Source organism: Dryobates pubescens, chromosome 25 (assembly GCF_014839835.1).
Source record: "Dryobates pubescens isolate bDryPub1 chromosome 25, bDryPub1.pri, whole genome shotgun sequence".
Lineage (NCBI taxonomy): Eukaryota > Metazoa > Chordata > Aves > Piciformes > Picidae > Dryobates > Dryobates pubescens.
In genome coordinates, this window is record NC_071636.1 from 6,213,915 (window position 1) to 6,227,243 (window position 13,329).

General features: G+C 55.6%; 1 protein-coding gene across 1 annotated transcript in view; it reads left to right on the top strand.

The window, feature by feature from the left end:
* SSH1 (slingshot protein phosphatase 1) overlaps positions 1 to 11,601 on the top strand; it is a 50,358-nt gene extending 38,757 nt beyond the window's left edge. The window contains exons 10-15 of the mRNA XM_054173121.1: positions 2,059 to 2,187; positions 3,294 to 3,340; positions 5,440 to 5,586; positions 6,462 to 6,662; positions 8,634 to 9,267; positions 10,316 to 11,601. Of these exons, the coding sequence (XP_054029096.1) occupies positions 2,059 to 2,187; positions 3,294 to 3,340; positions 5,440 to 5,586; positions 6,462 to 6,662; positions 8,634 to 9,267; positions 10,316 to 11,596 (2,439 nt within the window). The 3' untranslated portion in view covers positions 11,597 to 11,601. The remainder of the gene's footprint in view (positions 1 to 2,058; positions 2,188 to 3,293; positions 3,341 to 5,439; positions 5,587 to 6,461; positions 6,663 to 8,633; positions 9,268 to 10,315) is intronic.
* The last annotated feature ends 1,728 nt before the right edge of the window (positions 11,602 to 13,329 follow it).

The window sequence follows — 13,329 nt, forward strand, 5'->3', positions numbered from 1 at the left end:
TTGTTAGCCATTGGAAAGTGCTGCCCAGGGAGGTGGCGGAGTCCCCATCCCTGGAGGTGTTCAAGAGGGGATTTGAGGTGGCACTTGGTGCCATGGTTTAGCCCTGAGGTCTGTGGTGCCAGGTTGGACTTGCTGATCTTTGAGGTCTCTTCCAACCTTGGTGATTCTGTGGTGCTGAGGGCCATGGTTTAGTGGTGCCCTGGCAGTGCTGGGTTAAGGGTTGGCCTTGTTCTGAAAGTCCTCTTCCAAGCAAAGTCTTCTCTGCTAGTGCCTGGCTGTTAGCCAGCCAAGTGGCATCAGAGATGGTGCCTGCATGACCCTTGTTTGGGGCACAAGTAGACATCTCCAAACAATGACTTTGCAGCCACTTAACCTCTCACTGCATGCCTGTGAGCTGCACAAGCCAAAGCAGCAGCACTCACAAGCTCTGCAGCTTGGTGGCTTTTGAGGCCTCATGGCTGTGTTAGTTGAGTGTCCTGATCTTTGTTTGCTCATGGACAGTGCAGAGCTAAGAGGCTGAAGAAGAAAGGCACCAGCATTTGAAGGTTATGTTTTCTGTGTTCCTCAGCAAATGTCAGAGGGGCTTGCAAAGAACATTTCACTGGTGAGCTTATGGATGGAAAATCACAAGTCAAGGCTGAAGCTAAGTTTGGATCCACCCCACAGGCTGGTGGAAAATTCAGAACAGATAGAAATAGTTCTTTTGGAGGGGGTTGTCTGTGTTTCAAGGGAGGCTGCTACCATGCAGGGCTTTGCTTCCTCAAGCTGAGCCCTGGAGGCTGCAGGCAGACTCTCAGGTGACAGCAGCGTTTCAAGTGGTAGGTGTGAGCTGAGGGCTCAGTCTGGCTCTCTGCTTGTTCTGCACTCCAGGTGCAGTCAAGGTGCTTTGATCTTGCTGCAACCATCTCCCAGGCTGGGTTAAACAGAGCTGTGCTGCTTTGTCTTGCACCTTCCTGAAGCTGAGGTGCAGTGAGAGGGCTGTAGGTCTCCTGTTTGAAAATGGGAGGGTGCTGGAAATCTGTGTTCACCACCACTGCTGCCATCAGTCACTGTTTGCTTCTAATGCCTTTCACTCCCCACCCCCCCCTGCCTTTTTGGGGAAGAAATTGTTCCTCATGTCCACCCTAAACCTCCCCTGGGGGAACTCCAGGCTGTTTCTTCTTGTCCTATCACTTGTTGCTTAGAAGAGACCAACCCCACCTGGCTCCAACCTCATTTCAGGGATTTGGAGTGGAGGAGAATAGAATAGACCAGACCAGACCAGGTTGGAAGAGACCTTCAAGATCATAGTGTCCAACCTATCATCCAACACCACCTAATCAACTAAACCATGCAAGCAAGCAGCCTATCAAGTCTCCTCCTGAACACCTCCAGGGATGGTGACTCCACCACCTCCTCAGGCAGCACATTCCAATGGGCAATCACTCTCTCTGTGTAAAACTTCCTCCTCACCTCCAGCCTAAACCTCCCCTGGCACAGCCTGAGACTGTGTCCTCTTGTTCTGGTGCTGCTTGCCTGGGAGAAGAGACCAACCCCCACCTGGCTACCACCTCCCTTAAGGTAGTTGTAGAGAGCAAGAAGGTCTCCCCTGAGCCTCCTCTTCTCCAGGCTAAGCAACGCCAGCTCCCTCAGCCTCTCCTCATAGGGTTTGTGTTCCAAGCCCCTCACCAACTTTGTTGCCCTTCTCTGGACACACTCCAGCAAGTCAGGAGGCTGAGGGAAGACCTTCTGGCCCCTCTCCAGGTCTTACTTTTCCCCCCCCTCAGATTATTTTGAAGAAGCAGGTGCCTCCAAATAATGTGATTTGATTTGTATCTTGGGACTTGGCTACCTAGAAGCCTGAAGCTTTGTTTGCAGCTCCTCAGCTTGAGGGCCTGGGACCCTTGGCGAAATGCCAGGCAGGGAATGAGGTTCCTTGGCTCCAAAAGGTCAAATTCCCCTTGCTGTTTTTAATGAAGTGCAGCAGCAGAGTGGTGGCAAAGGAGTGCCAGGAAATGATGGGTTTCCATCCAGCAGGCATCATTCTAGGTGGCATCCCTTTTGGCTTCTGCTCCCCAGATCCGGAACGAGCTGGAGAAACACATGAACTGCAACTTGAAGGAGTTCAAGGAGTTCATAGACAACGAGATGCTGCTCATCCTGGGTCAGATGGACAAACCCTCTCTGATCTTTGATCATTTGTATCTGGTAAGCTGCCACCTTAGGAGCTCCACAGCAGCAGGAGGCTCAGAGGGGCTCGGCCTGACAAGTCAGTGGGGTTTGGAGGGGGCTGGGTTTGGTGTCAGGCTGGCTGGTGCAGCAGGAGCTACAACCACGTTGTACCAGGACCTGTGGTGCTTGTTGGTGGAGAAGCCCTCACTAGAGAAGCCCTTCTTATTTGCTAGCTCTCTCCTTGTTTCTGGGACTTCATTGAATGGCTCCTTCCTTGCAGGTTGCTCCTGTTTGAGGACGTGCCATGGCACAGCCCAAGCTCTCTCTGCACACTCGCTTCCTAGCAGAGGAGATTTATGGCAACCCAAGGGGCTGGCTGTGGCTGCTGCCCTTTGTTCTCCCACTCTGATTGCTGTGGTCACTCTCAGCCCTTTTCTCATGGAGCTCAAGAAGTTCTGGAGGCATGGCCAGAGCTGTGTGAAGAGCCAGGCTGCTCCAGCTTGTGCAGAAGCAAGGAAGGAGGTGTGCTTGGTCTCATCTCTTGCCACTAGATGGTACTCCAGGCACTGCCACCTGGAACAAAGACTTGCTTCAGATGAACACATTTGTACCCCTTTATGCTTGGCTCTTTCTGGAGAGAGTTAGAGAAAGGGCTCATCTTTGAGGGCAAAACCTGCTTTTTATAGCCTTTTAAAGTCTGGTTTGCAGCTCTTGGGGTGGTCCAAGATGTGGCCACCCCCACAGCTTTCAGGACCTGCCTCACTTCTGATCCCAGCCATGCCCCACGACCATTTTTAACCACAATCACTGTGGTTAAAAATCCACAGTGCCCAGGAGTGGTGATTTGGGATGTGCTTAGTCACACACTGGCCTAGGTCTAACTCCTTAGGTGAGGATGTCCTTGTCCCCTCCTTCTCCTTCAGGAGACCCCTGCCTGTTGATGGCAGGATACCTCTGTGCTGAGCTGCAGCCCTGGCTACCCTGGGGCCACAGTCCTGTTTCAGAGGCTGCTGCCAATCTTTCAGTTGGCAGCTAAGGAATCCTCCTGAGGATTCAGGAGCTTGCTGTGGCTGGAGGATTGCAGAGCCTCAGGAAAAGGGGAGGCTCTGGGGCTCCTCTGAAATGTTTTGTGGCTGTTGCAGGGGTCTGAGTGGAATGCCTCCAACCTTGAGGAGCTGCAGGGCTCGGGGTGAGTACTGCACCTTCAGTCTTAGACTGTGAAGCCTCCAGTTACTTGCCTTCAACTTACATTTGGGTCTCTTAGTATGATGTTTGCAGGCTGTAACACTGAGTTTGGGCCCATTCCCAGCCATGTGGATAACTTAACCATCAGGTTCCTGATGGAGAAATCTTTCTTACCTCATTACTGCCAATAACATGAGAAGGGAAAGTAACAAAGCTTACTGTTTGTGAAGGATGTTCAGAGGGCTGGAGCACCTCCCCTGTGGGGACAGGCTGAGAGAGTTGGGGCTGTTGAGCCTGGAGAAGTCTCTTGGGAGACCTTAGAGCAGCCTTCCAGTACCTGAAGTACCTACAGGAGAGCTGGGGAGGGACTTCTGACAAGGGATTGTAGTGATAGGATGAGAGGCAATGGCTTTGAGCTGGAAGAGGAGAGATTGAGACTGGAGTTTAGGAAGAAATTCTTTCCACTGAGGGTGGGGAGACACTGGAAGAGGTTGCTCAGGGAGGTTATGGATGAAAGTTCCCTGGAGGTGTTCAAGGCCAGGCTGGATGGGGCCTTGAGCAGGCTGGTCTGGTGGAAGGTGGCCCACAGCAGGAGGGTTGGAACTAGGTCATCAGGAAGGTCCTTTCCAACCCAAGTTCTCCAAACCCCCTGCAGTGTGTAGCAGCTGAGCATGAAAGGGCCATGGGTCTTGTGTCAGGTGCAGCCTGCAGAGGAGCAAATATTCCAGCCCTAAGCTTTGGCCTTGAGTCTAAATGGAGCAGAACTTCCTGGGGTTGAGCCATCTCCACCTCACCTGCCCACACAGGCAGCTGCAGGGCTGCCTTTCACCATGCTCTCATCACTGCACCACTTCTTGGTTTGATTTCCTTCCATGCTTCTACTTTTTTTGGACAAGTAAGACTGAGGCATGTAAGTATTTGCTGCTTGTCCAAGGCACACAGCAAGCTCAGTGTGAGAAACTGCAAAGTGTTGCTCAACAGAGTGAGGAAAAAGGGTTTCAGTTGGAGTCCTTGGGAACAGATGCCTGAACATCTTTGAACAGGGAGCTCAAGCAGAGCAGTAATGCTGCAGGTCTACAGGGAAGGCATCTTGCCATGCAGGCATCTCCAAGCCCAAGGTGGACAAATTCTGACATGAGTATCCCCCTGTCCTTGATCCTGTCTGAGGGACAGGAGGCAATAAAGCAGTGCAGGCATTCCTTCTCCACGGGTGCAGTGTCATCCCTGCTGCAACACTTGGCAGGAAGCAGGAGATAACCATTTCTCATGTCATGTTGTTGGGTTGGAAATGAGAAATGCAGTGGCTTTAGCTGAAGCTTTCAGGTGAAAAATTGTGTTTCCTGGCCCCAGCTCCTGCCCAAACATTGCTGGCAGCTGATGGACTTTTCTTCTCTCAGCCTCCCAGAAGCTGGGAGGAGAAAAGGAGACTCAGGAGAGGCCTTCTGGCTCTCTGCACCTCTCTGAAAGGAGGCTGGAGCCAAGTGGGGGTTGGTCCTTCTCTCTAGTATCAGGTGGAGAGGAAATGGCTTTGAGTTGCTCCTCTGGGTTGGATATTAGGAGAAACAACTTCTCTGCAAGGGTTCTCAACCTGCAACAGGCTGCCCAGAGTGGTGGTTGAAACCCCATCCCTGGAGAGGTTTAGAAAGGGCATGGTTTAGTTGCTGAGGGACATGGTTTAGCAGCAGACTTGGTAGAGTTAGAGAGCAGTTGGCCTGGATGATCTGTAAGGTCTTTTCCAAGCAAAACTCTCTGTGGTTCCAGGAGTAAGAGGAACAAGCTCAACATAACAGCCTAGCAGTGTCTGAGAGGACACTGGAGGGAGGAGCACAGGAGGAGCTTCTGAGAGGTTACAAAGCCTCAGCAGGTGGAGCAAAATCCACTTCCCCTTCCTGTGCCCAAGGCCTTTTGAGGCTTTGAATGGGATGTGCTGGTGGTGAGAGATGGGTGAATGGAGATCAGGTGTGAACTGTGTCACTGGGTGTCCCCAGGGGGGTTGGGATTAGGGCTGTTGATGAGATCTTACAGCTGCTGCTGTAAGATCTCTTAACAAGACTGGAGTCTCTTTCATGACCAAGGCACTTGAGCTCTGTTTCTCTTCCCCAGCATTGACTACATCCTGAATGTCACCAGGGAAATTGACAATTTCTTCCCTGGCTTGTTTGCCTACCACAACATCCGAGTGTATGATGAGGAGACAACTGACCTGCTGGCTCACTGGAACGAGGCCTACCACTTCATCAACAAGGCCAAGTGAGTGGGGCTGGGAGACATGGCCTGGGGGGGGGCAGACACCACAGCTGACACTGTCCCCTGTGGATGTCATCCAGCATGGGTGTTCTGCAGAGCAGCTCTTAGCAGGAGCAGCTGAGGGAGCTGGGGTGGTTTAGTGTGGAGAAGAGGAGGCTGAGGGCAGACCTCATTGCTCTCTACAGCTCCCTGAAAGGAGGTTGCAGTGGGGTGGGGGTTGGTCTCTTCTCCCAGGCACCCAGCACCAGAACAAGAGGACGCAGTCTCAAGCTGTGCCAGGGGAGGTTTAGGCTTGAGGTGAGGAGAAAGTTCTTCCCACAAAGAGAGATTGGCCATTGGGATGTGCTGCCCAGGGAGGTGCTGGAGTCCCCATCCCTGGAGGTGTTCAAGAGGGGATTGGATGTGGCACTTGGTGCCATGGTTTAGTTAGTCAGGAGGTGTTGGGTGCCAGGTTGGACTGGATGATCTCTGAGGTCTTTTCCAACCTTATTGATTCTATGATTCTGAAGAAGGTCTAGAAGCAGTCCAACAAAGAGCTGTGCTGGAGCATCCCCAGCTGTCTCTGCAGAGAGGAGATGGAGACAAAGCCTCTCAGACACTGCTAGGCTGTTGTGTTGAGCTTGTTCCTCTTATTCCTGGAACCACAGGCAGGTGGCTTCATGGTGGCCTCTGAAGTGGCAGCATGGTTGAGGCTGTGCTTCCCTACCTCTCAAAGCTGTCTGGAGAGAGACTCTTCTCACAGCCAACCGAACCCAAACCGTTGCTCGCCTCCCGAGGGCGGTCAGGAGAACCGAGCGTCCTCCCGCTGTGCCCCGTGGTGACAGCAGGCACCGTCACCAGAGAGATGAGCTGGCTTTCTCCTGTCTGTCCTTCTGCAGGAAGAACCACTCCAAGTGCCTGGTGCACTGCAAGATGGGCGTGAGCCGCTCGGCCTCCACCGTCATCGCCTACGCCATGAAGGAGTTCGGCTGGTCCCTGGAGAAGGCCTACAGCTACGTCAAGCAGAAGCGCAGCATCGCCCGGCCCAACGCCGGCTTCATGAGGCAGCTGCTGGAGTACCAGGGCATTTTAGATGCCAGGTGAGGGGAAGGGTGACTGGCAGCCAAGACAGGAGCTGATGGTGCTCACAGAGAGGCGGCCAAGCTGGTGGAGAGTCTGGAGAACAGGGCTGGTGAGGAGCGGCTGGGGGTGTTCAGCCTGCGGAAGAGGAGGCTGAGGGGAGACCTCCTGGCTCTCTGCAAGTCCCTGAAAAGAGGTTGGAGCCAGGTGGGGGTTGGTCTCTTCTCCCAAGGAATAAATGGTAAGAGGAAATGTCCTCAAGATGCAGCAGGGCAGGTTTAGGTTGGATATAAGAGACTTCTTCACTCAAAGGGTTCACAAAGACTGGAGCAGGCTCCCTGGGGAGGTGGTTGAATCCCCACCCCTGGAGGGGTTTCAAAGAGGCAGAGTGGCTGTGGTGAGACACTGGCACAGGTCACCCAGGGAGGTGGTGGAAGCCTCATCCCTGGAGGTTTTTGCAGCCAGGCTGGATGTGGCTGTGAGCAACCTGCTCTAGTGTGAGGTGTCCCTGGCCATGGCAGGGGGGTTGGAACTGGCTGACCCTTGAGGTCCCTTCCAACCCTGACAACTCTGTTTCTATGGTTTAGCACCAGGCTTGGTAGAGTTAGAGAATGGTTGGACTTGGTGATCTTGAAGGGCTTTCCAACCCAAACAGTTCTGTGATTGTAAGCAAGCACTGATGGGTTTTGTGACACAGAAAGATCTGTCTCCCTGGGGTCAGGAGCAGGTGGTTCTGCACCACAGGCGTGTGGTGCTCAGACACTGTCGGAGCGCGCATGGTGCCGTGGTCTGAAGGCTCCTCCTCAGGAAGGCAGACACAGGAGCCTGGGCTAATTGTGTGTTTTTCCAAAGCTTTTCCGTGCCAGGCCTCTCCAGATGGAAATTAGCTGTCTTCTGGAGGAATCTGCTGTGGTTTAATTCAGTTAGGACTTCTTCATGCTTGGGAAGCACGTTCCCGTTCCTCAGCAGCCGGCCAGCGCCGCGCAGCAGAGCTTTGTTCCTGCTTTATGAGGCAGAACCCAGCTTGGGCAGCATTGGGGGCCAAGCTTTTGCAGTAGGGGTGACCATGCCAGTCACAAGTCCTTGTCTCTGCAAGGGCTGTAGTAGCTAATGAGGGTTTCTGTATGCTCTGCTTGGCCTCTGCTCTGCTAGGAGAAGAGGAGGGAAGCTTTTCACTCTGGCTCTGCAGGAGCTGTGCCATCCCTAATTAGGTTGGACACTGGAAGAAACTTCTTCCTGACAGGAGTCTCAAAGACAGACTCCCCCAAAAGGTGGCTGAACCTCCATCCCTGGAGGTGTGTTAGAGGCAGAGCTGTGGTGCTGAGGGACACAGCTTAGCAGCAGACTTGGTAGAGCTTGAGAATGCTTGGACTGGACCATCTTGAAGGTCTTCTCTAAGCAAAATGATTCTGTGATTGCATGAAACCTGCAGAGATGTTGGGTCTGTGTTTTGCTGTGCTGGGGGCCTCTGTGCCCTTCTGCCCTCATGGGCTCCTCCTGAGGGCTCTTCCCATGACGGCTGCAGTGCAGGACACTGCTGGGAGTCTGCTGGGACAGAGGCTGCTCAGAAATCCTGTTGTTAAATCTGGTTTTGTCTGGGTGGGACTGGGAGGCCTAAGCCAGTGGTGGTGGAGGAAGGGATGTTCCTGGGCCCAAGCACCCTACAGTTCATAGAGTCAATGAATGGTTTGGGTTAGAAAGGACCTTACAGATCATCTAGTTCCAACCCCCCTGCCGTGGGCAGGGGCATCCTCCACTAGCCCAGGCTGCTCAAGGCCCTGTCCAACCTGTCCTTGAGCACCTCCAGGGAAGGGGCATCCACAGCCTGTCTGGGCAACCTGTTCCAGTGTCTCCCCACCCTCACTGGAAAGACTTTTTCCCTCATCTCCAGTCTAAATCTGCCCTCCTCAAGCTTCATCCTTTCCCCCCCGTCCTGTCACAAGTACGTTCAGCAGTTCCACAGCTCTCCCTTGTCTCTGTCCTTTCCCCAGCAAGCAACGCCACAACAAGCTGTGGAAGCAGCAGGCAGAGAGCAACCTACCCCAAACCACAGACGATCCCACGGGCTCGGGTGACTTCTTGCTGGAGAGCTTGGACATCGACCTGGAGAACCGTCTGGCCGAGCTGGACGCGCCCTCGCAGCCGGCGTTCCTGGACAACCGCGCCGGCACCGAGGGGCCGGGGGGCTTCGGGTACTGCTTCCGCCGCCTCTCGGACACCCTGCTGGAGAACAAGGTCCCCAGGGACAGGGAGGGCTTCTTCCCCATGGAGGAGCTGGAGAGGGACGCGCTGACGGAGCGAGCCGCCTCGCTGGTGGGGCAAGCTCCGTCCGCAGCTCCCGAGGGGAGGAGGCTGCTGGAGGTGGGCAGAGCCCTGGAGCCGGCGGAGCCGCTGGTGGAGCTGGGCAGCTTCACCGAGAAGGAGGTGAAGAGGAAACTGGACTTCAGCCCCCGGAGGGGAAGGATGGTGCTGGGCCCCAGGGACGCAGGGGAGGAGAGCAGCAGGGAGGAGAACCCGGCGGAGAAGTGGAAGCGGCGCTTGTCCGCGCACAAGGAGGAGAGCAGGCTGAACAGGGAGAACCTCAACAACAACAACAGCAAGAGGAGCTGCCCGGAGGATTTCGAGGTGCGTATGGAGCCGGAGCCTAGGGGGTTAGCCTGGCTGAGCCTGCTGCCAGTGAAACTGCTCTTCTCATCTTCGTAGCACAGTTTCATTTGACTTGGATAGAGCCATGATGAGCTGCTTCCTTTTCGAAGTGCTGAGCCTGGCTTTGCTTGGATTTAGCTGCCAGAGGGAGAGCCCTGTGAGTGCCCTGTTAAACTGCTTGGGGCATCTTGCTTGCATGACCATCGCTCGACACGGTAGGTATTCCTCAGGGAAGGTTCTGAGAACACCTGTGGCTTTGGTTCCTGCTGCAGGGCCTGGAGAGCAGTAGGAATGGGCTTTGTTTCACAGAGTTACAGGTTGCATTGGGCTGGAAAGGACCCTCAAAAGGTTATCTTTTCCAAGCCCCCTGCGGTCAGCAGGGACACCTCCAAGTAGAGCAGGCTGCCCAGGGCTACGTCGAGTCCAATCTTGAATGTCTCCAGGGATGGGGCCTCAACCACGTCCCTGGGCAACCTCTTCCAGTGTTTCAGCATCCTCATCGTGAAGAATTTCCTCCAAATGTCCAACCTAAATCTCCCCTACTCCAGTTTTCAAACCATTGCTTCTTGTCCCATTACCACAGTCCTTCCCCAGCCTTCCTGTAGGTCCCCTTCAGATACTGAAATGCAGCTCTAAGGTCTCCCTGGAGCCTTCTCTTCTGCAGGCTGAAGAGCTCCAGCTCTCTCAGGCTGTCCCCATAGCAGAGGTGCTCCATCCCTCTGATCATCTTTATGGCCTTCTCTGGACTCACTCCAGCAGGTCCATGTTTCTCCTGTGTGTGGGGTCCCATAGCTGGATGCAGTACTGAGGTGAGGTCTCAGCCAGGCAGAATCGCTTCTCTCCATCTGCCAGCCATGCTTGTGCTGGGCCTGCTCGGCTGGCAGAGTGTCTTGTGGCCTCTGCCTCTCGCTCCCTGCAGGGGAGGTTGGACCAGATGAGCTTTAAAGGTCCCTCCCCACCCAGGCCAGGCTGTGGCTGCCAGCCTGTTGTGCGCACGAGTTATCCCTGCCTGTTTTCTTCTCTGCAGCACGATGCCGTCTTTGGGATCCTCAGCAAGGTCAAACCTCCCTACCAGTCCTGTGCTGACTGCATGTACTCCTCGGCCAGCTTGTCCCCTGACCCCTTTGGGGAGCAGTGCGAGAAGCTGAACCCCGGCGCCGGGCGGCGCAGCGCCACCATCTGCACTCAGCCAGCCCTCCTCTCCCACCTCAGCTCCAGCCTGGCCGACCACCTGCCCAGCAAGGCACACCCCGAGGAGGCCATCAGGACTAAACCCAGCGAGGCTCCGCTTCCTCTGCCGGCAGGGCCTGGGGCTTTGGAGGCTGGGGCTTGCAAATCGCTTCATCAGCACTGCAGCCTCCTGGAGAAGGGCAGAGAGGCACCGCAAAGCCCGGTCAGAGCTCTGCTGCCCAGGAGAAACTCCCACTGTGACAAGAGCCTCCTTCACGCCGAGGCGGTGAAAGAAGAGTCCCTGGCTAGGAGAGACAGCAAAGCCACCAAGGACCTGAAGCACTTGCTGTTCCTCAAGGAGCTGGAGAAGCCAAGCGCCAGCAGCTACCTGACGCAGCACCAGGAGTCCCTGCTGCAGCTGCAGAAGGCAGGCCTGGTCCGCAAGCACACCAAAGAGCTGGAGAGGCTGAAGGGGCTGCCCTCGGACGCCTCACCGCTGCTCCGAGACAGCCCCCTCGGCAGGGTCGACTCCAGCATCGCGGAGGAAAGCGCGGGCTTGCTGCGCCCCCCGGGCCTGGTGCCTCTCCTGAGCCCGGCCCCGCCGAGGGCCGAGGGGGCGGAAAACAACCTGGAGAAGCTGGAGGCGAAACGAGCCTTGGAGGGGCTCCCCCCCAAAACCTCCACCCCCGCCGGCTGTCGCCTGGAGCACACCAGCAGCTTCACCAAGGACTTCCTGAAGACCATCTGCTACACCCCCTCGTCCTCCCGCAGCTCCAACCTGACGCGCAGCTCCAGCAGCGACAGCATCCACAGCGTGCGGGGCAAGCCCGGCCTGGTCAAGCAGAGGACTCAGGAGATCGAGACCAGGTTGAGGCTGGCCGGCTTGACTGTGTCCTCCCCTCTCAAGAGGTCCAATTCCCTGGCCAAGCTGGGCTGTCTAAACTTGTCCTCCGAGGACCTGTCCAGCGACATGGACGTGTCAACCGTCACGGGCTCCAAGGAGGCCGTGTCCAGCGAGTCTTCCATGCTCTGTGAGCCACAAAGCCTGCTGAGGAGCGCAGAGGTCAGCCCCAAGCTGGCCACCACCAAGCCAGCTGTGGGGAGCGGGAAGAATGCTCTTTGGCTGGGCAAAAGTTGATGCCTTCTGTGGGGGAGGGGGCAGGGGCTGGATTTGGGGTGGGTTGGTTGGTTGGGGTTGTTTTTTACAGCGTCTCTTCATTGTCATTTCCTCACCTGAGCTGCAGGAGCTCCTCTGGTGCCACCTCCTCTTCTCCTCCTTGTACTCCAAATGGGGTGGAAAAATGAGCCCTTCGTGGGTCACAGGGACCGGCACAAGGGCAAATAGAAAGGTGTTGCACGGCTTGGAGAGGTCCCTGGGTGTGACTTGCCTCTGTGGTCCTGCAGGATGCTCTCTCCCATGCTGCTTTGCCAAGGAGCAGTGACCTGGGGCTGTGTGTGTGTGACAGCAGGGCAGAGGTTGATCTCTGCTGCTCTGTCCAGACATCAGATGCTGAAATGTGCTCTTCCCAAAACTCAACCAAACCCTTCAGCAGGACTCTTTCTGTTACAGAACAAACAGGATGCCAGCTGGGAAGGCACCCCAAGGATCCAGTCACAAGTCTCTGCTTCCAACAGGGTGCTTGTGGATTATCCTTCCAGTCCCACCCCAGCACGGGGTGAGGGTTGGAAGGGAGCTCTGGAGACCATCCAGACCAATCCTCCTGCTCAAGCAGGGGCACCCACAGCAGCTTGCCCAGCATCACAATGGCCAGCTGGGTTTGGAAGCTCTCTGGAGAAGGAGACTCCACACCTGCTCTGGGCAGCCTGCTCCAGTGGTGACATGAACACTACCTCTGCTCCTCTTTCCATCTTGGTTCCTTGGTTGGTGCCCAAAGGCTTTCTCCCCCAACACTGCCCACTTGGGAAGGTATTCCCTGAGCTGTAAAGGCCTGTGGAGACTCAGTGGCTGTACCATGCCAGGTGACCCAGCTGGCAGGTGAAGGAGTCTCAGCTGTCTTGGTGTTGGCTCTGTGACCTGCTGGTGTTTGTCCTCGTTGTGTGTCCCAGGTGAATTGTGTCAGTCCCATGTTGGTGCTGGAGTGGCACCCAAGCCCTCTCATGTGGAGAGGCCTCGCTTTCTTTGGGTGTCTGCTGGGAAGTGAGGGGCTCTCCAGCTGTGTCGGTGTTGGCTCTGTGACCTGCTGGTTTGTCCTCGTTGTGTGACCCAGGTGAATTGTCACAATCCCATGCTGGTGCTGGAGTGGCACCCAAGCCCTCTCATGTGGAGAGGCCTCACTTTCTTTGGGGTTACTCTCCAGCTGTGTCGGTGTTGGCTCTGTGACCTGCTGGTGTTTGTCCTCGTTGTGTGAGCCAGGTGAATTGTCACAGCCCTGCTTCGGTGCTGCAGTGACACTCGGGCCCTGCCATGTGGAGAGGCCTTGGTGTTCTTTGGGTGTTTCTGCTGTTGTTGTGGTTTGTGATGTCCCAGCTCTGTGATGAGCCTGGCCAGTGACTGTGGGCCCTAGTGAAGCTTTGTGTGATGCTGTGTTGGTGTCGTGGATCCTGTGGTGGAGACCTTGGTTGGGCTGCTGGTCCGAGGAGGCCAAGGAGGGCCAGGTCTCCTGGTGTCCCATGTGTTAGGTGAACCTGTGTCCCTAATGGTCATTGCTCTTGGTTTTGGTAGAATGGTTCTCGTGTCCTCCCGTTGCCAGCAGCCTGGGAGGCTGTTGGCACAGTCCAGGGGGTTATTTATGGTGGGTGGCAGGAGGCTGGGTGGCCCCAGAGCGAGGAGAGCCCGGGTGTACGTGTCCCAGCTCTCGTAGAGCTGCCCCAGCCTCCTGCCAAGCATGACAGAGGCATAAATCCTGCTTG